Source organism: Simochromis diagramma, unplaced genomic scaffold, assembly GCF_900408965.1.
Source record: "Simochromis diagramma unplaced genomic scaffold, fSimDia1.1 OVJJ01000518.1, whole genome shotgun sequence".
Taxonomy (NCBI): Eukaryota; Metazoa; Chordata; class Actinopteri; order Cichliformes; family Cichlidae; genus Simochromis; species Simochromis diagramma.
In genome coordinates this window covers 262,741-280,477 of record NW_024387336.1, presented here as the reverse complement: position 1 = coordinate 280,477, position 17,737 = coordinate 262,741, and the positions used below count along the sequence as shown (strand labels likewise).

The 17,737-nt window shown below is 39.2% G+C and overlaps 1 protein-coding gene across 3 annotated transcripts in view; it reads right to left on the bottom strand.

The window, feature by feature from the left end:
* Positions 1-15,661, bottom strand: part of LOC120718175 (interphotoreceptor matrix proteoglycan 2-like) — a 31,445-nt gene extending 15,784 nt beyond the window's left edge. For 2 of the 3 annotated variants that reach the window (XM_040006593.1, XM_040006594.1), the window contains exons 1-10: positions 15,567-15,661; positions 14,563-14,772; positions 11,570-11,736; positions 11,246-11,274; positions 9,987-10,013; positions 8,633-8,685; positions 3,925-6,869; positions 3,669-3,827; positions 178-236; positions 9-29 (exon numbers count right to left, since the gene is read on the bottom strand). In XM_040006593.1, coding sequence (XP_039862527.1) covers positions 9-29; positions 178-236; positions 3,669-3,827; positions 3,925-6,869; positions 8,633-8,685; positions 9,987-10,013; positions 11,246-11,274; positions 11,570-11,736; positions 14,563-14,772; positions 15,567-15,645 — 3,749 coding nt within the window. In that variant the 5' untranslated portion in view covers positions 15,646-15,661. The remainder of the gene's footprint in view (positions 1-8; positions 30-177; positions 237-3,668; positions 3,828-3,924; positions 6,870-8,632; positions 8,686-9,986; positions 10,014-11,245; positions 11,275-11,569; positions 11,737-14,562; positions 14,773-15,566) is intronic. The other variant, XM_040006595.1, reaches the window with a different exon arrangement.
* Positions 15,662-17,737: the final 2,076 nt, after the last annotated feature.

Genomic DNA, 17,737 nt, shown 5'->3' with positions numbered 1-17,737 from the left:
CAACTTACCGCTCCAGATCCTTCTGGGGTCTGAAAAAACAGGCAAAACACAACATAATATAACTAAAACAATAGTCAATGACTTATTTTAAAATTTGTATCTTTTCTTTAGCAAAACTAATTTTACATGAGGGCTTGATAGGTGCTCTTTTTGTACTGTATGCCAGCTGAATTGTACCTGAATTCCACAATGTAAACCGTCTTGAAGCCCGGCACTCTATGAAAGGCGTCTTCAATCTGTTTGTCGAAGAAAGGAAGAAAACATGAGTGAAAACCTCTAACATCAGAGTCAAACCAGACTTTTGTGAGGCCAAGTTAGCAACTTATAACATATATATATATATGTGTAAAAATAAAGCCCTTTTATGAGATCACAGCTTTTTCTATTGGTTGAACAACAAGTGGGTGAGGCTTCTGTTTCTCAAATGACTATATTAGGGGATATCCATTTTTAGGATGTCGTGCAAAACCAAGGGTAGAAAAACATTGTGTGGAACTGAGCATTTAGAAAAGTCTGAAACTCACAGAGATTTCTTATATGTACACTGACCTCAGTGCACTCTAGGTCTAATCCAGGTTCTGTTTCTAGTAGAATAGGCCTGAAACACCTTATCCAGGAAGTGTTCAGCACCAAATCATCATGTTAAATCATCCGAGTGGTCACAAGAGCCAAGTTTATAGTTTCACAAGGCAGACTGGTCCTAGGTGTGAGGCTAGACTAAGAGTGATTATGAATATCACTATGATAAACTACAACAGCAAAAACCAAGTTATTCTGCCTAGGACAAAGTTACCAAGCACCTTACTCTAGTCCCAGGCCAGGGTTAGTAGCTTAGGATTGACTGCCTGGTTGAACGAGCCTTAACCCATGGGCTTCAGTGTATTATGGACTGAGCAGTCAGGGCATGATATTAGAGGCAGAGCTGATGTTGTTTTGCTCGGAACTGCTAAAGAACTGATGAATATTTCTGGAGAGAAGGTGGACTTCTCATTTGTCAGACAGTCTCATAGTTGAGATGAAAATAATCTCTTTAAATTACTTTTGGCTGTGAAATGTGTGCAGCTAAAAGCTGCAACGAAGGATGAGTGGACTCAAACTGTCAGAGAAAGAAACATTGACCTTTACTTAAGACTGCAATCTGTAAAGATTTAATACACTGTGAATAATCGACTATATAAATATATGGCTTTAAGTTGTAACAGTGGAAGTAAGTCTTTTTCCATATGAGTATTGTTCATGTCAGCCCTTTTTCTCCTTTAAATTATCAAGAAAAATGATCTGCTGATGGTGAGACGTACTCTGAAGACCTGCTAATGTTCATAAAGCTGGAGGTTTATACAGTCTTCTCAGAGAGTGACCACTGTGTGCATTTTTAAACACGTATTAGCTCTTCAAGTTGGAAGTCTTCCCACTTTGTAAAACCATCATGGAAAGACAAACTGATAAATTGTTGGCCATTCGGTTTCTTGATGCCCAGTTAAAGTCATGCTTATCTGGATAAAAACCAGCATTTTGCATTTGCCCTCTGCTTCTTCTTCTTCATGTGTGTTTCTGTGCTGCAGCAGAGCTCCTGCTGTTTCTATTATCCACTTCATACTCCCTCATTAACAAGCCTGACCCCGATACTCAAACCATAAACTGCCTTCCCGCGTCACTAACGTGGAGTGGAGCCTGAAAGCCTCCCGGCAGTTCGGGAACTCACCGGCGCTCTACTTTCCTGGCAAAGCAGCTTTTTTTCCAGCAGCTTGTGGTGACTCACTGCTAGTATACTGTACTGTATGTCCTCTGCAGTTTTCCAGCTCTGTTTCTGCCTCATCGGCTCGTATAGCCGATTGCTGGCAGGGGGGAGGAAACTGAGCTCAAAAGCGTGAAGAATCCGAATGCGTGAAAAACAGGCAAAAGCCTTTAAAGACACAGCCAAACTCCTGAGTCTGCAGTTTGTGGGAAACCACAAGCAAGTCAGTTTGGTGATGAGTAAGTATGGTGGACGTCAGAGAAAGTAGTTAAAGAGAAGGAAGGAGGGAAGAAGAGGTGTCAGCAGGAAGCACAGAACCAAAACAAGGAGGAACAAAGTTAAAAACATTCTGAGATAAAAATCATTTCCAGAAAATCCCTGCTGTTTCCAACATAAAATAGCTCACAGAGTACAAACAACAATCATTGAGAAGGAGATGCTCCTCTTTTTAGGCCCCTAGACTCTAAACTGCTACTTTCATATGTTTGCATTTGCTTTGAACAACTTTGTGTTCAACAGACAAAAACTACAGTTACATTAAACAGGTCTCCTGGCACCTATAGCCCCAGGTACAGTAACTTGACCCATGTGTAAAGGGTTAGATAAACCGACACCAAGTAAGTAACAAAGATTGCAGTTCCTCTAATGCAAGGCTGGGGAACTCCAGGCCTCAAGGAACAGTGTCCTGCAGATTTAAGATATTACCCTGGGTCAACACACCTAAATCAAATGATTAGTTTATTACCAGGCCTCTGGAGAACTTAAAGACATGTTGGGGAGGTAATTTAGCCATTTAAATCAGGTGTTTTGGATCAAGGACCCATCTAAAACCTGCAGGACACCGGTCCTTGAGGCCTGGTGTTCCCCCACCCCCCTGTTCTAATGTCTACTTGAGGCTGGCTCCAGCAGTGATTCAGTGTTAGAATATCCACCTTTACAGCAGAAATACACATGTTTACCCGATACAAAAGCCTGTTACAAAAAAAACCCTAATTTCCCCCTTCATAACAACTATACAGGGGATAATTTTTTATAATTCATCTTTTCAAATTGTATTAAGACTCAAGGTTTGTATTATTAGAGGCATGACCTCGTAGACTGGCAGACAGATGATGACATATGGAGCTGTAGCTGCTAGCTGTCTTCCAGGCTTCGTGTCAGCAAATTGATTCCCTAGGATAGACTGTGTTTGTGCTGTTGAGCTTTTTGGAGCATTTTAAATGTAATTGTGTGAGTACTAGTATGGCTGTTCTATGCTTAATTGTACTAATAGGCCATTCAAGAAGTCTCTTTTGGTGAGCGAAATTTTGGGATTTTATTTATATGTTAATTAGCACAAATGTACAAGTATTTGTGTCAGCTTGCTGAGAAAACTAGCTAGCATTTGCCAATAATTTGGGACTCCACTCTGACTTTGACATTTTCACTTCCTACTCCAAAAAAACACCGCACCACCAGACCTAATATTAAGCCTTAAAAAGAGTTTTCAAATCCATTTCACTCACTGAAATAAACTCAATTAAATAGCTGCACTGATTTCATGAAAGATTGACCACAGATTCTAAGGTTCTTCTTCAGATTTGTTGAGTCATTAATATTTGCATTAATATTCTTGGTTTATATGAATGAAAAAAGAATCACACTCCTTCTCCTACTCTTTTTCATTTGACATTTTTGGCTGTTATCTAATGCAAAGAATTTGCAGTCAAGCATATAAAATTCTTTAGAAAAATACCCGTGAGTATACTCTTAATGCTGTATACAAGTCACTGTTCAGGTAATGACTACAGCAGGTATGTTGATATCTCAGAAAGTCATGTATATCCAACCCAACATTTCATAGTGGTAAAGCATCTTAAAAAGTGCACTTTACATGGCATGTCTGCACAGACCCCTTCATATATAGAGCAGATTGAAAATATAGTTGACTCACCCTGCGTTTGAAGTGTCTGGCCAGCTGCTGATACTCAAAGCTGCTTGGGTCTCTCAGCGCATCGTTGTAGGTTTCCTCTTTCAGTTTCATGCTCAACTCTACCACCTCATCCTTCAGGGGCCTCGGGGGCAGAAGTAACGTGTCTATCTCATTGCCAATCTAAATTTGAAGGTAGGCATACGGATATAGGGTTGGTACTGGAATGTCATGTATGAAGGGATTACCTCAAGTCATCTGATTAAACATATCTTCTTACCAAGTTCTCCTCATCATCATCCAACTTGAAGCCATTGTTTCCAAAAAAGTTGCCATTTACGTCATAAACCCTCTCTGTAAGATCGGGAAAGTTGCCATTATTGTATTCGACCACATACTTGGTCGTAACCTCCAAATAGGAAGTAGGGGTAGACTCCTCAGTGGCACCCAGTGTAGTACTTTGTGTTCTCTCTTCAGTGAAATCCACAACTGTTTCTAGGGTGATGGAATCAACTGACTCAGGTGCCACTTCTAGTGGAGTCTCTGTTAAGATTTCATCCACTTCTTCAGTTGGGGAGTCACCCTCAGCTGATTCTTGATCAGGGTCTTCTAAAGCTACCGGGATACTGCCCTCATCTGAGGCACCATCTTCCTTACTGGGAAGCTCTTTAGGAGACTCTGGGGTGACCTCCTTAGGGGTTTCTACCTCTGAAATTGTGCCTGGTTGGGCATCAGTGACAGCTTTTGGAGATGTTTCAAGTGGAGCCTTTGAGATTTCTTCCTCACTTCCCACTTCAGATCCACCTGGAGGTTCCACTGTTATCTCAGGTGCAGATGTCTCTGTGTCTTCTGGAACAACAACAAGCACAGGAGTGATTTCCTCATCAGATTCTGAAGGGGTCTCTGTAACTTCTGGTGAAGTTTCATCTGTTTCTGGATCTTCAAATCCAGCTTCTTTCTCCGTTACCTCATCTAAGCTCTCAGAGGCAGCTTCTTCTCTGTCCTCAAATGTTTCCCCTTCAGCTGCTTCTTGAGTTTTATTGACAGATGTTAAAACAAAATCAGGTTTATCATCCTCCGTTATTATTTTGGGTTTTGATTGTTCTATAGATTGTCTTGTTGGTTCATTTTTTTCACCAGTTTCTTTTATAGATTCAATTTGGGCTGGTTCTGTTGTGGCTTGTGTTTTTTCTGTAGTATCTTTGATGAGTTCGCCTTCTCTTGGTTCTTCTGTGGGTACTGCTTTGAGTTCTGGTCCTTCTGCTTCTTGAACTGGGTCATTTTTGAGTTCAGGTTTCACTGCCATTTCTTCACTTAGTTCTGTTTTTCTTGTCGGTTCTCTCTTGGGTTGTGGTGACTTCTCATGAATCTCTTCTACGGATTTGGCCTCTGTCACTGGTTTTTCTATTAGTTCTGTCTTTTCTGTGGTTTCTTTAACAGGTTCCAGTTCTTGTGCCAATTCTTCCAGAGGTTTAGTCTCTTCTCTGATGACTTCTACAAGTTCTACTTCTTCTGCTGGTTCTATTGTGGGCTCAGTCTCCTTTGTTGTTTCTTCTATGGGTTTGACATCCTTTGTAGTCATTTCTGAAGGTTCTACTATATCTACAATTTCTTCCACAGGTTTGAGAGGTTCAGGTTCATGTAAAGTTTCCACTAAAAGTTTTGGTTGTTCTGTAGTTTCTTCCTTTCTTCCTTCCTCCTGTACAGTTTCCCTAAAGTCATCACTTGTATCATCTTCATCTTTAACTGGTTCTCCTGTAGCTTCCGATATTTTCCCTTCTATCTGTGTTACATGTTTTTCCTCTTCAAAAGGTATTTCTACAACTACCTCAGCTCTTTCTTCTTCTGTTTTGTCTGTTGCGACATCGTCTGAGGTTATTAATGTACTCTCCATTATAACTGTTGCCTCTTCAGCTTTTTTGTGTAGTTCTTTTGCTGCTGCTGCTTCTGGTGCTGTTACTGTTACTGTTTGAACTGCAACTTCTTCAGCAACTGTATCTTTTGGCCCTTCTACACCAGTCTGTGTTATTTGTTTAGTCCTATCTACCAGAACAACCTCTTCTTGTTTGACTTCTGCTTTTACCTCCTCTTTTGACACCACTGGTATTTCTTCTTTGCTGTGTTCCTTGGATGTAGTTATCTGTATTGTTGGTGGTTCCTCTGTGACACTATATTTTTCACCTTTGTTATGTTCTAATATTAGAACAGGCTTAGAAGTAACCTCAGCCATTAGTGTTGGTTTGTCCTTCGGAATGTATTCAACTGTTACTTCCATCTTATGTGTTGTCGTCAGAATTGAGGCCTGGGAGGGGACTTCTGTTTCTACATTTGAGGCAGATCCTTGTTTTGGAGTCACATTATTGAATATTTCAGCTTCTTCTTCTGCATCTGTTATCAGTAATACAGTTTCTGTTGCTTCTGTGATGACTTTGGTTACTTCTTGGCTCACCTCTACAACTGCCTTTGAAGGATGTTCTACTGGAGGTGCATGTATTTTGTCTTCAGCTTCTTCAGGAATTGGAAGTGGTATTGCTTCATCAATTGGCTCTTGTAAATCCTCTGAGGGTTTCTCTACAAAATCCTCAGTGAAAGTTTTGTCATGGATATCCAGAGATTTTTCTGGAATTCGTTTAATTTCTGTCTCAACAGCATCCTCCGTGGTTGCCTTAGGGATGTGCTGTATCATGACTTCTGAAGGAGCCTCAGAGGTCACCTTCGGATGTACCTTCTGCCCTAATTCCTCCAATGTGATAGTTTCTGATGCTGTGGTGGGCTTCTGAAGAACCACAACAGTTTCTTCTGTGGGTGCTTCATGGGCCACAACCTCTAATGGAGGTTTCTCACCTTTTGGGGTAACTTCCTGAATGACCTCAGAGTCAACTATGATCACATTTTCAGGGATGATCCCAATGATCTTGTCATCTTCAACTACAGCCTCCTCCTTATCTGATATTTCAGGGATAGTTTTGTCTTCCCCAATTTCCTGATCGATCCAATCTAAAGGCTTATGTGTAACAGCGTAATCAGCCTCTGTTGCCACCTCCACAGAATCCTCAAGCAGGCCCCCAACACTTAAAACCTCAGTGTTAATGTGTGCCGTAGACTCTTGATGTGGAACTTTAGTCACAGAGACCGGAAGAACCCAAGAAGTGACTTCAAGATCTACAGTAAGATCGTCTTGCTTGATTGTGATTGTCTCTGATCCAATGATGATGTCACTCTCTCCTATAGTTGCAAAAAAAAGAGAAAACTTGAAGGAGGAGGACAAAGAAAAGGTAGCATTTTAAGCATTACAACCAAATTCTACTGCAGAATTTTTAAATTTTGCTCACCTTATTGTTGATACACTAATCTCGAATACAACAAATAACAACATCAAAACATTTCTGTATATATATTTAACTTATCAGATATCCCTAAATGGGTTCTTTGTAACAATGAGGGTAAGTATAAAATGCTTAAAAGAACTGAAGAGAAGAGCACCAGTTTTTAAGAAATACTCAGTTTATCCTCGCTATTGCAGTTTTCAGCTTCATAAAACAAGGTGTGTCCTTCGCCTCTTTGTTCCTGCTTGTAATTGACATTGACTGCAGAGCTGAAGAATGTTACTTAACAATGCTAACCTGTGACCTAAAGTTCCACTGGAAGTCTGCCATGTTTTCCCTCTGGATAAAATAACTTCCAGGTCTGCCAACAAGTAACTAATCCTTAAAATGATCTGCTAAAAAAAGGCTGCAATTCATGACTTCTGACAGCAGGGGTTCTGTTGAGAATCTCATTGAGATCTGGGGACTATCATGAACGTCACCGACTTCATGAACCAAGAGTGTCATGAAAACATTCTGCAGTTTTCTTTCTATTGGATGTCAATGTGAAGACCTCATAGCCGATGCACTTTGACAGAAATCGTACTGATGATGACATGAAACAAAAACAAGGTCAAAATGAACCATCTGTAGCTGTGATTTCACTAACCCTGATAGTTGTCCTGCAATAACTCTGTCATGTCCACATTTCTGCTCCCAGTCCTCTACTCAGTCTCCATCCATTGACCAGACACTTGCCCGTAAATAGGCTTACAGATCTATTCTGAGAGTGGAGCGTGTCACGGGAATCAGCCTCCTGCACCCACTCCTACTTCACATAAGTCAGATTTGGTTGTAAGGTGAGTGACTGTGGCTGCTGACACTTTGTGCCACCAATTGGGGTTTCAACAAAGACTTTCAGTGGCTCGTAAAAGAGTCACCAGTAAGGCACTAATCTGTATGCACATCCAGTCCATAGATTCCTTCAGCTAGTTGTAAAGCCCATTCATGAATATTTGTTAGGGCTATGCCAAAGATGGCAAAACATCCCTAAACTAGAAGTTTTTGGCATGCACGGGGGCTTCTCAAATCAGTATTTTCTTTTTTCAATTTATCAGTTTTAAACCAAAGTCCTGGTGTCCTGGTGGGTTTATCAACTTCCTTGACCCACAATTTATTAGGGTACAATAGATAATGATAACACCCTTCTCTGTACAAGTTGGCTGAGATATATCTTTGGAGATGCATGAATCAAGTAATCAGCAATGGTCCACCTTGTGTACACGTGTAGCTACATGTTGAGGCTACAGTGAGCCGTGATTGGCTTTTGTCCAAAACGTGTTTCTGGACAAAGCTGAGCTTTCTGACCAAACAGAGTAAAAGGCTCTGTCTGCCAAGTTACTAAGTTACTACCAAAAATATCTTCATGTACTTTGCGTTCTTAAAAAAAAAATTGGTTAAAGTTAAGGACGTTTTGAATAACTGGCTTATACTGACCAGAGCACAGAGCTCAAAAGACAAATATTGCCAGATGAACTGATTACCATGATGGGAATTATTTCTGATACACTGGAAAATAACTAAAGCATCTAGTAGTATCTTAAGAATAACTGCTTATTGTATTAAAAGCTCATTAGAACATTGAAAGGGTAATGGAGACTCCCTGATATCGAAAATATTTACCTGGTGAGATCTCGGTCACTGCATCTCCAGTCTGAGTGGTCGGTGTCTCCGAGCTACAAGACAAACAGAGACAAAAAGCAAAGCATTTAGCAAAAACGTGATTTATCTCCTCTAGCACTCAGCTGAGAGAAACATCATTTAACCAGTAGGACAGTGCCAGCTTCTTTAATACTAATGCTTTAATACTTCTGTTTTTGTCCTCTTCTGTGATGGTGTGCTGTGAAGTCTAACTTTGTCTAGTAAACAAAGATTTGATGTGCTACAAAAGACATATAAAGCATGATAATGTGACTTCTAAAGGGGAACATCATCTGTTTTAAGGTTTCTATGTCCTTCTTGTTTCCCAGTTTAGTGAGAGAACAATTTTAAAGTCTCATATTTATGTCCAACATTTACCAAACCCTACAAGTCCACAAACCCTGGAGCCCCATTCATTGTCAATGTACACAAAACATCTGTGAATCCTTAAAATAGTTGGCATTCCCCTTTAAATTTATTAAACTGCAACAATTCCCATGCAGCTGGACTGAGGCATTTTTATTAACAAAAACCACACAACTGTAAAATAAATAAATAAACATGCAGCAAGCCAAAGAAAGCAGAGATGATAAACAAGCCACACACGCGAGCACTTCCCTTTCTCTTCTCCAACCTCTAAAACTGGCCAGCGTCCTGCCAGAGTAGAAAGCAACAAAGCTCAGTTTTCTGTCTCTGGGATGGAGTCATTAAAGCTCTTCAAAATCTCTAGATTAGACTAAAGTTGACATTTTTTTATTTATTTTCTACTCTGATACATTTTGATCTTAGTGCTAATGCCAACGAACACTGTCAGATATATGCTGTAAACATAGACATAGTGTTAAATAATGAGTTAACCACTGTTCTTTCAACTGTCTGAACTATGTCATGCATTTATTTACTACACACAGCTCAGAAAGTCTGATGTTTGCCCCTCAGCTGGCTTCCAGAAAAGGGGGTAGGGTGGGGTGGGGGTGTTAAAGAAACAGTTTAGAGTACAATGTCAGTCACATGTGTTTAATCTCTGTAATATTCTCAATATTTATATTTGTATATATATATTAGGACCTGATTTCACTTTGTAATATATTGCATTATTTAATTTAGTTCAGTCATTTACCCTCCTTATTGATTTGGAGCAATTTCCTTAGAAATTTATAGAGTATTCTGATTCTAAAGGGCTGCATAGAGATTTAGCAATTATAAATAATAAGTAATAAGTTCTGAAATCCCAGAGTCAGAATATAGAGCACTAAATTAGCAAAATAGGTCTCCTAATTCCACTGCCTGACTCCAGCCCAGCTCTGTGGTTGGTGTTCAGTGTCTGCAGGCCTACCTGCATGGAGTAGGGCTGATGGGCACACTGCAGCAGGTGATCAAACACAACATAGATGTAAATACACAACCACCACTTTTAGTTTTTGAACTAATCACTGCTGGTACAAAAAGTCTAACAAACCATTTACTTCAATGTCAGGTCCTCAGAAATCTTATTGATTTAATACTGATTAAACTTAATTTAATACTGTTAGGCTATACATAGTGCATAAACTCATAATTTTCTTTGAACTAGCGTTGTACAATGTGTTGTATTGAAGTGAGATATTTTATTTTAAAGACCACAGACTTATTAAGTTAAAAATAATGTTCTAGGAAAGCAATAAACTAAGAATTACATGTATCCATCCATTCTCTTCCACTTATCCAATTCAGGGTGGCAGGGAGCTATCCCAGCTACCATAGGGTGAGGGGCAGGGTACACCCTGGACAGGTCGCCAGTCTGTCGCTGGGCCAACACATAGAGACAGACAACCATTCTCACTCACATTCACACCTGGGTAATTTAGATTCAGCAATTAACCTAACCCCACTAACTGCATGTCTTTGGACTGTGGGAGGAAGCCAGACTAATATGGACGCAAATATGGGGAGAACATGCAAAGTCCACACAGAAAGACCCTAATGGTTGAATTATACTTAGGACTTTTTTGCTGTGAGGCAACCGTGCTAACCACTGTGTGACCGTGCTGCTGAATTACATGTAATGGTAAATGGCCTGTATTTATATAGCCCTTTACTAGTCCCTAAGGACCCCAAAGCGCTTTACATATCCAGTCATCCACCCACACATTCACACACTGGTGATGGCAAGCTACATTGTAGCCACAGCCACCCTGGGGCGCACTGACAGAGGCGAGGCTGCCGAACACTGGCGCCACCGGGCCCTCTGACCACCACCAGTAGGCAATGGGTGAAGTGTCTTGCCCAAGGACACAACGACCGAGACTGTCCAAGCCGGGGCTCGAACCGGCAACCTTCCAATTACAAGGCGAACGCCCAACTCTTGAGCCACGATCGCCATGTAGACTGTTTATAATTAGCAGTATTATCAAAGTTGTTGATTAAGATTTTGTTGCTTGAAAGCTTTCAAAGTTCAAATCGTTAAATAGTCCTGTCTGACCTGACAACATTATTTACTGTTTTTTACTTTTTAAGATATCCATGGACATGACACGTCACTTAGTGATTTGTTAAATTTATATTTGTACAGTTTACACAATAACACATTTGACTGTCTAATTGCTGGTAACTTACATGTTCATTGCAGCAACCAGAGCAACTCTCTGAAATACAGAAAAACACATAATCAGCAAAGAATATCACCAAAATTTACAACTTCTCAAAGAAGCACGAACATGGTTTGCTTTAGCCTGTTAATTTTAATTTAACGTGGAAGGGGAAGAATGGAAAACCACAGCAATCTTCTTTTTGTAAATGTATAATGATGAGAACAGTGGAGAATAAAACGTTTTGCACCAATACCACTATCTGAAAGCAGGGCTGCAACTTATAAATATTTTTATTATTGTTTAAGATATCAATTAATGGATCAATTATTAGCTTTAGTGGTGTTCTTACACTCCTGATGAGACTCCGATGCTCCTCTGATTGGCTGAAGAATCTGCCTATGTCCATGACACTGATGGAGCCATCCATGCAGCGGCTCACCCAGCCCTGGTACTCATCCCGCTCGGGCAGCCGATCCCAGAAGATCTTAAAGGCCTCCCAAACTGTCTCCTGACACACTAAAACACACAGAGACACCAATTACTGAAGATAATAAGATCCTGAAAGGTAAAACTTACTGTTGGGTCCACATTAAAAAACAAAAGTTGTCTGTAAGGCTGTCATTTGTCAGGTTTGTGGTCCTCACAAAGCTACATGACTATTTTAGACATAATCTTGCCCTAACAAGCAGCTTTTTGTCTGCCTCCATTTTTTTACTTCAACAACTAATAGCACCCCTGCAAGCTCTGACTGATAGGACTTTTAACCTATATCTGACGTAATGTAAATGTGAAAACTCAACAGGTAAATCATATCAACCCTCAAGTCTGAAGAGAAGAGGAATTATTGTTGGATAACACCTCCCACCCACTCCATGACATGCTGGTCAGTCACAGGAGCACGTTCAGTGAGAGACTGAGATTACCGAAAAGCACCACTGAACGACACAGGAAAGCTTTCCTGCCTGTGGCCATCTCCCTGTACAACGCATCCACTTAACACACTGTTTGCTGCTACAACTACACATGTTTCTTTTCCAGCTATTTATTTATGAGTGACTTATGTATGTATGTATATATATGTATATATTGTACTATTCTTAGTTAGCGTATTGTCTGTCTTGTCTTAATGTTGGTTTATAATGGAGCACTGTAACAAAAAATAATTTCCCCCAGGGATCAATAAAGTATTCTGATTCTGATTATGTATTTACTGTGTTGATACTTGCAGAAGGGCTAGCTGCCTTTTATTTTTACTTATATGGACAGTGGATACATCTTTTCTTGAGTGAGTTAAAAATTCCTTTATAATAAGAATAAGTGAATGTTTTCCATAAGCTGCTGTGATATTTTCCCAGATTTCTTTACTCAAATAATACTTGAATACATTTGTGAAAGAGTCAAAAAGATTTTTTTGGGGATGAAAGGGAAATTATCACAGAGGAATCTGCAAAAAGACCCAAGGTGGTCGAAAACAATGGAAATCAAAAAAGAGACTAAAATTAGACTATAAATGTATATAAATATCTGTAATTCCATATGATTAGAGGCTTCTTTAGATAGTGCTCTGTTATTCAACCAAGTGGTGCTCCACTCAAGTGTTTTTGAGACGGTACAACATTTCCATATTATCAATCAGGTCCACATCTAAAGCAAGTACATTTTAAAAACACCTTTGTCTTCAGGCCAAGATCCATCCACCAACAAAAAAGCCACGGTGCTGCTTCTATTTGTTGCTTTTTGTCACTTTGAACACATTTCTTAATGCTAATCTCCTGGGGCTACAGTGGACATATAGTAGTTGTAGTAAGTTACATAATAATGTGAATGTGCTCAAAGAAATCAATGAATCTGAAGAGAAAGAGTGCAATGGAAAAGAAACGAGGCCTAAAAAGAGCTGGAGGGAAAGAAACATGATGGATGGTTGATGAGATGTAATTTCAACCACATCTGCACTTTGAGGAAAAAAAAAAAATAAATTCATCTGAGCAGAGCTGAGGTGATTGATGAAACCCTGTAATAACGTCTGTTTCTTCAGCAATATCACATTGCTGTTGCTTTATACAAAGTTTGAACCAAGAATACCACCCCCCCCAAAGGAAAAAAAAACTGAATGTGTGAATGTGTTTAAGGGGTTGGTAGTTATTGGTGTGGGATTAGTTTTTAGTTAGCATCATGCCAGCAGAAACCACGTCCAAGCATTGATGAAATCATAAGCATAACTAATTTTAATGTTATAATCATGCACATGACACAGGAACAGTATGTGATCAGAGAAATTTAAATCAAGGAACAAATTCCAGCAATGAAGGTCAGAAAATAGCATCAGTATAAACGAGGAAATACTTTCTGTTTCTGGCATCAGAGAAAAGAAACACAGATGTTTCATTTGCTATTTAATTAAAAAGATTTTTTGTTCTGTACAAAATGTCATTTATGAGTCTGTTTACATGAATTCAATCAAATCAACAGTAAGATTATGAGGCATATGGAAGAAATCCTTTCATGCCAAAAGCATTCAGTGCTTGTTTCTGAAACCTTCCCCGTTGTGTTTACTTTGGGCTTTTCTTTCCCATTATTACTAATCATTGTATTATTTTAATATGTTCAGGTTATGAGACGGATGAATTACGAAGCTGTTGTATTTGTGGTTCTTTGTGTATTTGAGTGCATTGTGTTAAATCCTGTTGCATGACTCCTGCCAACATTTGTTGTAACAGCAATAAAGTTAATTTAGTTCATGTGTTGGTCCAGTTTGCTTTGGCTCATGTTGCTGCTATTTAAAAAAAAAATCTGAACTTTTTAATGATTGTTCTGTTTCTTTTGACCCAAATAGAGACTGGGACACACAGAGACATGTGTGTCCCAGTCCCAGAAGCTGATTGTTCACCTTGGAACCATGTGAGCTTTACTCAGTGGTTTCTTTAAGTGCTTAAGTCTGTGTTGTTGTGTTAAGGTCTAAGCCATAGCTAGACTTAAATACAGAGAGATGTTTTTTGATTGATATAGAGGGATAAACTTGATTAAAGTCGAGATTTGACTCATGCTTTAAATCTGCTCAGAAAATCCCAGCAACTCAACACAATTGACAGAACTGAAACCAAAAGGCCGAACGAGCTGATCGGCTTGTTAAGAAACAGTGCATCTGGCGTTGCATGACCTCTGACCTCTGCCACAGAGGTGACAGCAGACTTGCTGCTCAAGCTTATGCTTTGATCAGAGCCTAAGTGAAAACGCTCTAGCTTTGAAGAGAAGATGAAGGGGAAAACCTTGTCGCCTGCAGGCACAAATATCAAAATTAAGGCAGGTGAATCGAAAGAAGTGCAGATGGGCGGAGAGATGTACCTCTGAGATGGAAGTAGCTGAGGTGGTTCGCAATAGCTTGGTCGAACGTCTCCTGAGAGCAAAGCTTGACTCCGCTGGGAAACAAGACGTCCCTCTTCCTTCGAGTTAGAGCACCGTGTCGTCTGTATAACAACTCATCAGAGGCCGCCATTGGCTCTCCTGTAGATTCTCCACTCTCCTCCAAACCCACCTCCAGCTCAAAGGTGGCATCTGTGGTGTAAATTAATATTAGTGCTGCTTTATACTTAATATTAAGGACAGCTAGTACATGGCACTGCTTTACAGGTACCTGACTGTTACCTTAAAGTTACTTCATATTTAAAAACAAATTATAGGTTCTGTCTGTTTTTGTCAGGTTTTTTATTTTTTTATTTTATTTCTGTTAGGACCGGAACTAACAGTGCTTTAAATTATAATCACCTAATCAAAATATTTGCCAAATAGCCTTCGGTTGATTGACTAGTTGATAAATCAGTTGATTTTAAGGACGCAGGTTTAAACTTTATTGAAGTTTATTGTTGCAGTTTGAGTTTGACCTCATTGTAACATAGTAAGTTACCACACTGAGTACCAGAGGTATAATTCTATTGTATTTTCCTCCTTAAACTCTATCCCATCCTTCCCATTTTTAATGTGTCACTGGTCTTCCTTTGACGGCCACACCTCCCCAGATTAGGAGCCGCTGATTAAAATGGCTCCAGCAGGAAAACACTACTGAAGATTCGATGTGTCAGGATCAATAATCTGATCAAAGTAAATAGAATTAGTGCTACTCCAAACTTTCACTTGACTGATGGTGCTGTTTTTCCCCGTTATGCAATTCTTCAGCTCATACTAGAACATTTTTATTAAAAGAATCAAAGCATGTGATACATCGGTCATGACTTTTACTGTGATATTTTGCTGATGACACTGTGCTTTTACTTTGTAAAGCAGCACTATCATTCAGAGCATTTTATCAATAAAAGGAAAGAAATAACTGTTAATGACATCAACATACAGACCTGTTTCCATGTACAAGCAGCATGAAAGCAGCATGGCCCCAAGCACCCACAGCACCAGCTTCCCACACTTTCCAGCCATTTCTCAAAAAAAAAAAAAAAAAACACCTCCCCGAAAGATCCACCCTGGACTCGCTGCTCCTTATTTCCACGTTCTCAGCTCATCAGCAGCTTCCCGCTCATCCATCCACCAGATCTCATGGCAGAAGAAACAGAAAAAGAGAAGACAAAAGAGATCCTAAAGTGTGTGCTGTCTGTAGGCCGCTTCCTCTCAGGTGAGCAGATGGGACTTTGCTGCTGCTGCCGGAGATTTTTTTCCTCTTCGCTCTAATCCTATTTGTTAAGCTGCTGGAGTGGATGACTGTCAGAGCCACGGTGCGACGGGCCAGTCAGAAGGAAATCAAACAAACAGGCTGTGTCGGGCAAGGAGACAGTGCACAGGGTTAAAACTTAGTGGTAAAATATAGAGTTAAGCCCAAGAAAATGTGAGGCGACAGGTTAAATCCAGACCTAGGTAACAACATTAACCACCACAACCATGCTGAGAGAAACAGAAAATAATCCTAACTAACAAATGACTGAAAAAAAAATTATGACGCCCTGTCAGATAATCCAGTTTATTTTGTTTTTGTGCTCAAATGCAGCTCTTTAAAGTCCAAGATACATTATCATTAAAATAAATCTTCTACAAAAAAGGTAATTTCCTTAAAATAAAATGAAGTTCCACCAAAACAACTGACATTTGTGAAGGAAAAGTTCTTCTGTGGTGCAACCAGAACGATGACCATAAATTATCCTTTCCTTTATTTTTCTAGGAGCAAATTCAATTTCCACTAAGACAAAGTCGCTGGCTGATTCCAGCTACAATCCAACTCAAATGCACCACAAGTCAGTCAAGCAATAATCCAGCTAGATTGCATCAGAAATCAATAACCAGAATAGGTCCATAATCCAGTCTGAGACCAGTTTGAATTCAGATGGAATCCTACCAAAGTCTAGTCTGGTTCCATTTTTAGCTCAGTAATTGTTATGTTTAAAATATCCTGCATTTATTTTCTGGAGCTCCATACATTTCCTCTCCACTAAGAAAAAAAATTGCTGTCTGAATACATCTACACTCCAGCCTGGTGAAATACTAACACGACTGATTCTAATAATGACCCTAAATTAGTCTTCTATTTATATTTATGGGATCAAGTCCATTAAGGCAATTTTTTATCTAGAATGCATCATACAAGAATCGACTGAGCTGAGATTGAGTGGTTGCGTTTATAGTCACATTTCTGATCCAGTAGGACAAAGTTAGTGTCTAATTCCAGCCACAATCCTGCCAGTTTACAATGAAAACTCAAAGAATGTAGCCATAATCCAGTCAATCCATCTGAATTGACTGGTTGTATAAGTGACCATGCATCCTGTACATATTTTCCTGGGGTTATGTCCACTGATTCATATTTTCCAGCAGAATCCAGTCAGAAATCAGCAACATTCCAGGTAGATTACAGCCAAAATCCAACCAGTACGTGGTTTCAGTACAATCCATCCATCTTAAATCCAGATGAAGTCAGTGGTGGCAGTGACAACCATAAATATGTCATATGTTTATTTTTCCTTGAGTAACATTACAGTCTTCACAGTCATTTTTAAAAAAAAAAAAAAAAAGGGAAAAAAAACCAAAAGACTTAAGTGACACTAAATATAAAATAAATTCTCAAAAGCTCCTGAGAGCATGAATAACCCAGTCAACCCATCTTTACTCAGATTACTTTGTTAGGTTTTGCATTTTTCAGATTATTAATAAGGTTTAAATGATTTATTCATTGTATTTTTTATGATTTCAGCAGAACGTGCTAACATGTTAAAGATTAAGCTCACAATCGTTTTCAATACCATTTTAATCAAAATCTTCCTGTATTTTAACATTTTTTGCAGTCAATAACAAAAGACAAACAAACTACAATACATGACAAAAATCAAACCACTTAATTTTGCATTACATGTCACATGTCCATATTAACATAATTTACATGAAATATACAAAAATGATATGTATTATTATCTTTACATGATCTACTTTATCATATAGATATTTTCTACAGACATAGTGAAGAAACCTAAAGAAACATGCAGGTTGAATGACAACAAACGGAGAAGGATTTATTCGAGCTATGACT